The sequence below is a fragment of the Bufo bufo genome, chromosome 1, assembly GCF_905171765.1.
Source record: "Bufo bufo chromosome 1, aBufBuf1.1, whole genome shotgun sequence".
Lineage (NCBI taxonomy): Eukaryota > Metazoa > Chordata > Amphibia > Anura > Bufonidae > Bufo > Bufo bufo.
Window position 1 is genome coordinate 766,582,890 of NC_053389.1, and position 11,595 is coordinate 766,594,484.

Below are 11,595 nucleotides of genomic sequence, written 5' to 3' on the forward strand. Positions count from 1 at the left end.
TTCTCTTTTCTTAAGGATTGCTAAGCGATCACCACCTCTTCTGGGAAGTGTAATCTGGTCAATAATCCAGCATCTTAGATCTCGTTCGGTATGTTGAAGGGATCTAAAATGTCTGGAAACTGGTAAATCAGTGCGCTTCTTCCTTATTGAATTTCTATGATTATTCAACCTCAATTTCAATTCTGTTGACGTTTCTCCAACATATATTAGATTGTAAGGGCAAGCCAACACATAAATAACATATGATGAGGAACAGGTCAGATGAAATTTGATGGGATATTCTTTATTTGTAGATGGATGTATAAAAGACCTGGATTTACAAATGTAGCGACAATTGACGCAGTTGAGGCACGGAAAACATCCAAGCCCCGAGTGCGTCAATGTTCGCTGTATACAGATTTTTTTAGGACCTACATCTGCTCTGACTAGATGGTCTTTGATGTTTCTATTTTTGCGATATGATAGAGTATTAAAATACTCCAAGATACGCCCTATCGCCATACTGCAATCGGAGTATGTGGACATGAATGGTATCCTTTGGATTTTTTGAGGAGTAGTTGGTACTTTTTCTGTGTTAGTATGTAAGATTTTACTTTTTTGTTCGTCTAACAATCTACGAGGATAACCCCGTTCCTGGAATTTACCTGCCATCATCTCTAATGTTGTTACTAACTCAGCCTGATCCGATACAATGCGCTTCGTACGCAGGAATTGTGAGTGAGGGAGACGTTTGACTAGGCTGCGGGGGTGGTTGCTTTTAAACCGTAAAATCGTGTTCCTGTCTGTTGACTTGACAAACAAACCCGTACAAATTGAACCATCAACCAATTTGACATTAGTATCTAAGAATGACAATTGTGTTTTAGAATAAGATACTGTGTATTGAAGTTCAGAATCAATACCATTCAGGTATACATGAAACTCACTGAATTGTGATTCCGTACCAGTCCACAGGAGGAAGACGTCATCTATGTATCGCCACCACCTAAGCACATGTTGAAAGTGGTGGGATACATAGATAAAGTCCTCCTCCATGTGGTGCATATATATATTTGCGTACGTTGGGGCCACATTTGACCCCATCGCAACGCCGCGTTTTTGATTAAAGAAAGTATCTTGGAACAAGAAGTATTCTTCACTTAGGAGAGATCCTGTGCAGCCAACATCGATGTAATGAATACGAATGGAACCATAGGGCAATCTGCCCTCAAGCAAAATGGCAGTTTCTGTCTGGCGCTGCAGAGCGCATGCGCCACATCTTCGTACTATGATTCACATGATGAGGCTCGTCTGGACATGCGCTATGAAAAGATTGAGACGCTCAATGAACGCGATGGTCTATGTGGGCTCCACAGCTTCCTAAGGTCTAATTTCTACGATCCGCATTTATCACATTATCACTTTTTCTCAATTATGACTCTAATTGATATTAATTTAATGTTTTGTATATGTTTTATTCTACACAAAGGGAGATTATCCTGAGGTTGTAGATCATACGGCACATGTCACTTTATGCACATGCACTTTGTTTATTTACCTGCAACAGATGTATTTTATCTAACTTTGATTGTAATCACAATGTGATTGGTTGAACACTTGTGATATGCCTTTATATGCTTTCACTTTCACTGTCTCTATGCTTGAGGAAGCCTCTTGTGAGCCGAAACGTCGCAAGTTTGCCATATTATGGGTGATTAAAATCCTTTTATTTCACCATTATTCCGGAGTGCAGTCCTACTTTTTTCGTCTCTCTCTCTCTCTATATATATATATATATATATATATATATACATATACACACAGTATACTGTCCATGTAAAATACTTTACACAGTTTAGTGTCATCTGCAAAAATGTATATTTCACTGTGCAAGCCTTCTACAAGATCATTAATATATTGAAAAAAAATAGGGTCCAATACTGACCCCTGTAGTATCCCACTAGTGACCCCTGTAGTATCCCACTAGTGACAGTGACCCCCCAATACTGACCCCTGTGGTACCCCACTAGTGACAGTGACCCCCCCAATACTGACCCCTGTGGTACCCCACTAGTGACAGTGACCCATAGTTGGGTTTAGGCGCCATCACTTTCCCGCTGGTGCTGTAGGTTTCAGGTGTTCCCAACGCCAGCATCTAGTTATACGAGGTCACATGGCCGCTGCAGTATCTCCAATGCGTTGTGTCACATAGGAGGCACATCACCCCTGCAGCCACTCATTGACTGCAACAGCCACATGACCCACATCGAACCAGATATTGATGATGTGGGGAAAGCTGCAGTCAGCGGGGGAGTGAAGGAACTAGGAACCCATCAGCAGGGATCAGGTCAGCATGATTTCTCTGCAGGTCCAGCCATTGCTAGGGGATCTGCCTGAAAGGGCCCCCAGGGGTGATCACTCTTGCACCAAATGAACTTATTTGTCTTAATCACTGTCCACTCAGCAGGACAGTCCAGTTTTTGCAGAATGCTATGCCTCTGTCTGAAGGTGTCTTGAAGTTCAAGTAAACCATGTGCTGGGTCCTCCAGACACTCTCTTATGTAACACAGACTTTGGTCCTACATCCAGTGTCTGGTCTCAATACATGGCCGAATGGAGATCTAATTCCTATGTATGAATGGACAGGACAGAGATCTTTCTAATGATATCTTTATACTTAGGCCTGTACCCATGACAAGGGGGCATTCCCTACATCTCCCACCAGCTGTTGCAAAACTACAACTCCTAACATACCATGACAGCCCACTATCAGGGCGTGATGGGGGTTCTAGTTTTGCAACCACTGGAGATCACTGGTCTAGAAGAAATATAGAACATAGATGGGGGTTCTAACATTAGGCTTGCCATCAGTCTGTGCCTATCAGACCTTGCCAGTAGCATGGCACAACAGATTGCCTGTCAGTGCTCTACTGCCAGGCTATAAAGCCATGGAGCATGATGCACTGCAGAGCAATACACAAGCTATCAAAAGACGGGACAAAAAAAATAAAAAGTTAGTGCCAAACAGTCTTTTTTAATAAAATAAAATTATATATATACACACACACACACACACACACACACTGTTCAAAAAAATTAATAAAGGGAACACAAATACTACATCCTAGAGCTCAATAAATGAAATATTCCAGCTGCAAATCTTTATTCATTACATAGTGGAATGCGTTGAGAACAATAAAACATAAAAATGATCAATGTAAATCAAAATATATATTTCCATGGAGGTCTGGATTTGGAATGATAATCAAAGTGGAAAATCAAATTTCAGGCTGATCCAACTTCAGTGGAAATGAGGCTCAGTAGTGTGTGTGGCCTCCACGTGCCTGTATGACCTCCCTACAACGCCTGTGCATGCTCCTGATGAGGTGGCGGACGGTCTCCTGAGGGATCTCCTCCCAGACCTGGATTAAAGCAGCAGTTAACGCCTGGACAGTCTGTGGTGCAACCTGGCGTTGGTGGATGGAGCGAGACATGATGTCCCAGATGTGCTCAATTGGATTCAGGTCTGGGGAACGGGCTAACATGCCGAGAGGAGGACTGAATAAAACTACGACATGTTGCAGTTTTATTCCGGCCGCCATTCGGCATGTTTTCCATGCTGCCGCCAGAACTCCGGCCCACCCCTATTATAGTCAATGGGGCCAAAGCGGAAATCCGGGGGCACGCGTGCACTAGCGGCAGCACGGATCCGACAGGCTGTTAACCCACCGGAACAGCCTGCCAGAGTTCCTTGCCGCTAGTGTGAAAGCACCCTAAGTCATTAAAAATATTTTCTGGGAGTAGAATACTGATGACCTGTCCTTGGGATAGGTCATCAATATCTGATGGTGGTGGGTCTGACTACTAGCACCCTCCCCACCGATCAGCTGTATTAAAAGGCTGTGGTGCTCTGGTGAGCGCCGTACATGGTAGAGTGGCTGTGCTTGGTACTGCAACCCAAGTCCATTTACTAGACTGGGATTGAACTGCACATGGGCCACGTGACCGATGAACATGAGGTCACTGGCCTAGGAAGAGGCCACAGCGATCACCGGAGTACCACAGCCTTTTCACACAGCTGATCGGCAGGGGTGCAGGCAGTCAGACCCCACCCATACAGAACCATCCAGATATCCTCTACAGACATAAAGACAGGAAAGTATCCATGAATGTGTGACCTCCCCTCTGCTGAGATTGGGGGACCCCTAACTGTCAGACATCCTGTTCGTTATCACTGCGTGCAGTCTGTTGCCCTGAGTGGTGTTATCTGCATAGGAATTAGTCTTTTTACAGCCAGGTGACCATTGACAGTGCCTACCTGACCAGGAGCCATCATGAAAACGGCTCAATTAAAGGGATACTCCAGGCAGAGCAGATGCACTGTGTTATCCAGGGAGCAGGGTCAGAAGCAACAGTGCACGATGTTTAGTTTTAGATTTTTTGTAATGCATGTTCCATGCACCACCTCAGGCCTTACAGTGTGCCAGCTTTGCTATGCCATATACATCAATGGAACCTCAGGGACCATAATTCCATCTGTCCAACATCTCCAAAATCAAACTCAGTGGGCCATGTAACTCCGAGGGGTGGGGTTACCGTTCATTCATTCAAAGGGGTCTCAGGTTTTGGAATCCTACTAAACTCTTGTGCCAAGTTTTTTTTACATGTCCCCTATTCCGAGGATAGGGAAAAATGGTTGGTGGGGGTCCAACCACTGGGACACTGAGCGTTTACATGAATGGGGGTCCTCCATCACCCCGTATGGATAGAGTGCTGGTTGTGCATGCTTGCTGCTCCTCCGTTCATCTCTTTCGGACTGCAGAAGAGAAGCAGAGTCCTATCTCTGGCAGTCCTATAGCGATGAACAGAGTGGTGGAGGGCGTGTTCAACTGCCGCTCCACGGAGGACCACCATTCTCATGACGGAGGGGGTTCTAGTGGCGAATAGGGTAGATAGGTTCAAAAAACTTGGCACAAAACCCTTTAAGACCCAGGTCACCCTTACCAGGTCCAGTAGTATAAAGTAATAGTAAATAACCGAGATATCGGAGCTATGTACAAAACATGTCTTTACTATAGTCTGATATGATGTAGTCCTATACATCGGGGGCCATATACAGAGTGCAATGAGGGATGGGGGGGCCGCAGGACGCTCTAATCCTGCATGTAGAGCTTCTCTTTCTTCAGTCTCATGGCCTCCTTCATTTCCTGCAGCTGTCTCTTCTGTGTGACAATACAAGAAGGATCACAAGGTTAATAAAAAAAATATATAAAAATCCAAAAATTATACACAAACTGATTCCCACCAGCCGACTAAGACTGCAGCGTTCATTTAAAGGTTATTCCGATATCTTCCGCCTTCACTTTATAAGATAGGAATACCCCTCCTAGAGCCTCAGTTGCATATAGTAAAACATCATTTTTCCCAGCAATGCGGGCACATATGAATATGGGACCAACACGGATGCCTTCAGCTGCCAAGTGCACATACAGGTCAGCCGGATTCAGAGGTACAAAACTGCTGACAGATGCCTTTTTTTAACTTTACAAGGAGATCTGGCAATACCTATGCCCTAACAGAAGATGGCGCTACTGCGGGGTCAGTAACTACATGTTGTTATACAGCTGACTGGTCAAAAGGAATTTCATGATCAGCTCCATGAGACCTTTACAGGAAGAGTGATCATGGAGAAAGTGGTTGGATGCCTTTCAGCCACTGGTTTTCCCCCCACTTTGGAACTGGCAGGGGTGGAGGCTCAAGGGTTGCATCTCCATTCCATCCTACCCTCTAAAAGAAGAAGATTTCCATCCGAAATGTAAAAATTACCACATACTGCTAAATCCGAGCACCAGCCAAACTCTCTTCATATCGCTTAGGCCTTATTCACACGTCAGCGAATCACAGACATGTGTTATGGTAGATCTCCACCTCCAGCACACGGGTCCATTGTATTCAATGGACATATTCAGGAGGTCCGAAACCTGCCCTACAATGGTGTTTTCTGGGCTAAAAACTCCCACTTAAAGTCTATGGGTCAGCCATTTTGCACGGACCATAGCTAGGAGACGCTCTGCGAATCCCCTATTCAGCCTAGCAGTAAAACGGATGAAGCATCGAGGGTGAAAAGAGTACGCAACACGGATATTGTGAATGATGAAAAACGTATACAAACGTGCGAGTACGGCCTTAGGCTGTATTTAACGCATATGCAAAACAGCTCCCCATTCACCAAGGAGAGGCCTAAAAAAAGGTGTCGGGCCGTATAGGTCTGTACTTTTTTCGTGCAGCGGACTACGATATAAAGGTTTCCTGGATTGCAGACATTTTTGGTCTCCTCTGGTGATGAACATGTGAAGATATCCGCAAGCAGTGGTGAGACCTCGGACAACACTCTGTTATTACCTGTTCATCTTGTTCCGGTGGATAAATCTCCCTCTGAAATAAAATGGAAAAAAAAAAAAGTAAGAAAATACAATTTCTATACATTCATATATTATCACCTGGAAGTGAGCAGCTGTCTACATGTCTCCCAGAGTTTACAAGGCAACCGACTCGGCACAGTTCCTTAAGGCTTCATTCACACGACCATATGTGTTTTGCGGTCCGCAAATTGTGGATCTGCAAAACACGGATACCGGCCGTGTCAATGTAGCCAGCCCTATAATAGAAATGCCTTTTCTTGTCCGTGGATGCAGAAAAGAATAGGACATCCGCGGATCAGATCTACGGATGCGGACAGCACACAGTGTGCTGTCCGCATCTTTTGCGGCCCCGTTGAAATGAATAGGCCCGCACCCCTTCCGCAAAATTGCATAACGGATGCGGACCCAAAATACTAAACAATGTCCCCCATATGCCCGGGCCTCTCACACTTAATATACTTACCTTGCTCCCCGCGCCGCGCTCTTGATCCCCGCACCGCCACTTCTCCCCATGCGCAGATGAAAACATCCACTGTTGGGTGGAACAGCCAATGGCAGGCGGGGGGGAGCCTCCCTAGCATCGCGGGGGCGACACTAGGGAGGCGCGTCGCCGTCACCGCCTGCCATTGGTTGCTACCCCCCCCCCAAACCAGATGTTTTCATCCGCGCACAGGGAGAAGCAGCAGCGGCGGTGCGGGGACCAGAAGCGGCGCGGGAAATGCAGCAAGTATATTCCCTGTGAAGGGCCCAGGCATATGAGGGGCATCTTTTTAGCCTTGGATAATCCTTACCTCCAGCAAGCCTTCCATGGAGTCACAGAAAAGAAGCTAATTACTGAGACGCAGGCAAGTCTGCCTAGTTACACGAAGATGCGCCGTTCAGCACATTATAGTTGACAACCCCGAACAAATGTACCGGCGGCCACACTGGTTGTCAGCTAAAGAGAATTTGTATCCATTGATTTACAGAAGTATATTTCAGACAGATCTCCATCTCAGACCCTCCATGACCGCGTTCCCCAACCAGTGGCTCTCCAGCTGTAACAAAACGACAACTCTCCGGAATGCACTGGACACGGACATGGCTGTCAAGGGATGCTGAGAGTTGTAGTTCTGAACTAGCAGGAGAGCTAGAGGTCGAGGGAAACCCTCATCTGCAAGAGGTCATCTCCTTCACAGATCATAAATACAGATGAACTTATATCGAGGTGCACAGGAGGAGTACAGCCGGGACCGCCGCTGAGCAGATACGGCATGTGTCAGAACGGTGCTCCCTGGGGTGCGACTGTGTGTACTACAGGTGGAGGAGCTGGCGCCGTGCCCCAATTAGGATCAACAGTGTGGTGGCATTGGCATGAATGTAAGGAGCCCGCTCATAATACATGAGCGCCAAGTGTAAGGCAGCTTAGCTCTGCAAATGATTCCTATGTATTTCCTAGTATGCTGTCTCTCTAGCGCCTCCTGTAGGTAGCCACCCTGTACGTCAATGTCCGCCACTGTAAAGAGACCGTAAACATGACAAAGGATCTCAGCCAAACCAGTCTGAAAATGGCCCCCCTAATAGGCTGCTATGAACACTTCATAAGGGCTCCGGAAGAGTCCAGTGCACCCAGCTCGCCCCCCCCCCAGTGCACCCAGCTCGCCCCCCCCCCAGTGCACCCAGCTCGCCCCCCCCAGTGCACCCAGCTCGCCCCCCCCAGTGCACCCAGCTCGCCCCCCCCAGTGCACCCAGCTCGCCCCCCCCAGTGCACCCAGCTCGCCCCCCCAGAGCACCCAGCCCTGCACTAGTACACGGAGCAATGCCTCCATAAATACAGACTGCAATGGAACATGCTAAGAAATCCAATGCCTATGGAGGCAGAGCAGAGACCCCCTGCAGGAGGCTGGCATCGGAGCAGGCAAGGGAGCCAGGGAAGCACCACGGGGGCATGTCCTTCTTTTCCCCATAGGTCAAATCCACTCATTTGGTGCCGATATGCTGCTGCAGAACTGCATCGTGTGCAGGTACCCTAAAGGAGGGTCACCAGAAAACGGAGGCCCAAAGCCTGAGGCTGCACTCCGGAGAGATTCTGGTGATGGGGATTTATAGCCGCATGAGTTCTTCAGTATCAGAAGCAATTATTCCATGTGTCCACACGTACAGGTCGAGGACTTACCTTACGCTTCACTATGTACTCTTCAAAGTATTCCGGCTGGTTAGAGATCCAGAACATGGTCACAGGGAACGTCAGATACAGCGCCATCTACAGGGAAAGAGGTGACATTGCACTCATTAGAAAAAAAAACAACAAAAGTACATATAAGTTCTGCAATTCCTAGGGTGTGGATTCGGAATGTCATATTGTTTGTGATGCGGATTTTTCATCCTACCCATTTCAATGGGAAGTCTGGAAGTCACGGAATCTGCGCCAAGAATTAATACGTCACTTCTTTTTTTTCCATGCGTGGTTTTTGAAACCGCGAACAGGAGAAAAAAAACATGCAGCGTAAATTACCAGTAACAAGTTACCTCTGGATTGCAGGCGTTTTCTGTGTGGATTTTATGAGCGGAATCCGCGCCAAAAATTCCCAGAGAAAAAAAAACAGGGTCAAAAGGTATTTAAAGGGGTTTTCTGGGAGTAGAATCCGGATGACCTATCCTTGGGATTAGTGGGGGTCCAACACCCAGCACTGCCCGGATCAGTGAGCTGAAACTGCGCAGCTAGGAAGCCACACCAGAACTGAACTACGAAGGCGAGAGAACCCCTTTAATAAAAACCTGGTCCAGGGTGCTCTGGACCTCAGACTGGGGTGTAGGTTCACCTTCCAACAAGACGCCACAGGAGCGGCTGAGGGACAGAGCCCTGACCTGAACCCAATCAGACATCTCTAGAGAGACCTGGAAATGGCTGTCCACCGTCCCGACAGAGCCTGAGAGGATCTGCAGAGAAGAATGGCAGAAGATGTGTGGAAACCTTGTGGCCTCATCCCCAAGAAGACTGGAGGCCGCAATCACTGCCTAAGGGGCTTAAACTAAGGCCGAATGCACACGCCCGTGAGTGGTCCGTGGTATCCCGGCCTGGATTCCTGCTGACAGCAGGAGTGCACGGCGTCATTGGTTGCTATGACACTGTGCGCTTCATGCCGCCGCTGCACTACAGTAATACACTCGTATAGATCATACCAATGTATTACTGTAGTGCAGCGGCGGCATGAAGCGCACGGCGCCATAGCAACCAATGACGCCGTGCACTCCTGCTGTCAGCAGGAATCCAGGCCGGGATACCACGGACCGCTCACGGGCGCGTGCATTCGGCCTAAGTCCTGACTAAAGGGTCTGAACACTTATGTCAGTGCAAGATTTTAGGTTTTTCTTTTCAATAAATTACAAAGATTTCTAACATTGTTCTCACTTTCTCATTATGGGGGGCCGAGTGCAGAATGACGGGGAAACGTAACGTAACAAAATGTGAAAACCGTAAAAGGGTCTGAAGACTTTCTGAATGCGTTGTATTTACACCACTGGTCTGCAACCTCCCCAACCTACACTACAACCCCCAGCATGCACTTCTCCATAATCCTCAGCTCTTGCCACTACAACCTCCAGACATAATCTCTACATCGTCAGCTGTTCTGACACTACGACCCCCAGCATGTACTAGAGAAGAAGCCACTGTTTTTCGGTTACTGTAACACTACAACCCCCAGCATGCACTATTACATTATCTTCAGCTCTTGGCACTGCGACCCTCAGTATGTTCTAGGAAACATTCTGCGAGCTTCTGCTGCACTACCACTCCCAGCATATCCCTGGAGAGAACCGGCAGCTGTAAAGCTATTGTAACACTACAACTTCCAGCATTCCCAAGGTCAAAATGTCTAGCTCTTGTGACACTACAACTCCCAGCATGCCCTTTGTGACACTATAACCCCCAGCACGACCTAGGAAACATCAAGCGTCTGCTGCACTACAACCCACAGCATACCCCAGCAGAGAACCAGTTGTAAAGTTACTGTGACACTACAACCCCCAGCATGCCCCTGGACCGCACATGCAGTTTCTGAGCTGTCTAGCAGGACATGCTGGGATCTGTAGTGTCACAGCAGGCAGCAGACCAGACCGCAGCATTAACACCTTCGTCCACTCCCGTTACTCAGGCCCAGCAGTGGCGCCGCTGATCTCGGGCTGCTCTGTAGACAGACACCCTGTATTTACCCTGAAGATCTCCAGTTTGACCCCCATCTTGCTCACAAGGCCGCCGACCACGCCTCCTCTGCTTCTATTGGCTGCCGCGCCTGTCAATCAGCGCGATGTCAGGGAAGGAACACAGAGAGCGTAAATACGTGCGCGCTCCCGGCGGCAGCCAGCTATGCACGCCCCCAAGCGGAGGGGCGTGAGATTGGGAGCATAGTGCACGCGAGGAGGTGTGGCTTCAGTGGACTACAACTCCTAGCAGGAAATGCTGGGAGTAATAGTTCCACCATTAAATAACACATGAAACAGCCATTCTTGGGTTGGAGTCCTGGCGACTTTCCTCTTGGAAAGCCATAGCTGAAGCTTTTTTTTTTTATCTGGAAAGCAAGCAGAGATCTTGAAACGAGGAGCTGAAAGAGAACTTTATTAGAAAGTCGTGGGACTTTTCATTATAGGAGCAGTGCATACAGATACACAGAGACTGTAGCCCCCTCCCCCTCCTCCCTGCCTCCTATTAGACTACAGCTCATCCGGTATATATTACAGGGGTTTTCTGTGTATTTTATACTAATATCATCAATATATGATCAGTGGGGGTCATATGCCTAGTGCGGTAGTGCAGATCGTCAGCCCCCCCACCAATCAGATATTGATGACCTAGGGTGCATTCAGTGCAGCTTTCCCTGGTGATAACAGCTCAGTGCCAAGGGATCCTGAACCTATGGTCATCAGCGAACCACTGATCTGGTTTTTATATGAAAAGGGTTGGTCTTGATGGAGCAGCCTCCTTAACCCCTTAAGGAAACAGCCTTATTTCACCTTAAGGACTTGGCCATTTTTTGCAAATCTGAACAGTGTCACTTTAAGTGCTGATAACTTTAAAACGCTTTGACTTATCCAGGCCATTCTGAGATTGTTTTTTCGTCACATATTGTACTTCATGACACTGGTAAAACGAAGTCCAAAAAAATTTTTTTTTTTGCATAAAAAAAATACCTAATTTACCAAAAATTTTGAAAAA

The 11,595-nt window shown here is 47.4% G+C and overlaps 1 protein-coding gene across 1 annotated transcript; it reads right to left on the reverse strand.

Annotated features, from left to right (window-relative positions):
- Positions 1–5,029: 5,029 nt before the first annotated feature.
- On the reverse strand, positions 5,030–10,717 carry LOC120986266 (protein PET100 homolog, mitochondrial). The gene is made up of 4 exons (XM_040414747.1): positions 10,596–10,717; positions 8,557–8,643; positions 6,382–6,414; positions 5,030–5,201 (listed from the first exon to the last, which is right to left on the reverse strand). The coding sequence occupies exons 1-4, from the start codon at positions 10,620–10,622 to the stop codon at positions 5,133–5,135; spliced, it is 216 nt and encodes a 71-aa protein (XP_040270681.1). The 5' UTR covers positions 10,623–10,717; the 3' UTR covers positions 5,030–5,132.
- Positions 10,718–11,595: the final 878 nt, after the last annotated feature.

Bases quoted from the DNA above. Each gene is read 5' to 3' on its own strand.
- LOC120986266 (XM_040414747.1), bottom strand. From the start codon at position 10,622: ATGGGGGTCAAACTGGAGATCTTCAGG. The intron at 6,415-8,556 runs GTAAGTCCTCGA...ATTTTATTTCAG, and splicing joins AGTACATAGTGAAGCGTAAG to AGGGAGATTTATCCACCGGA. The intron at 5,202-6,381 runs GTAATAACAGAG...ATTGTCACACAG, and splicing joins CACCGGAACAAGATGAACAG to AAGAGACAGCTGCAGGAAAT.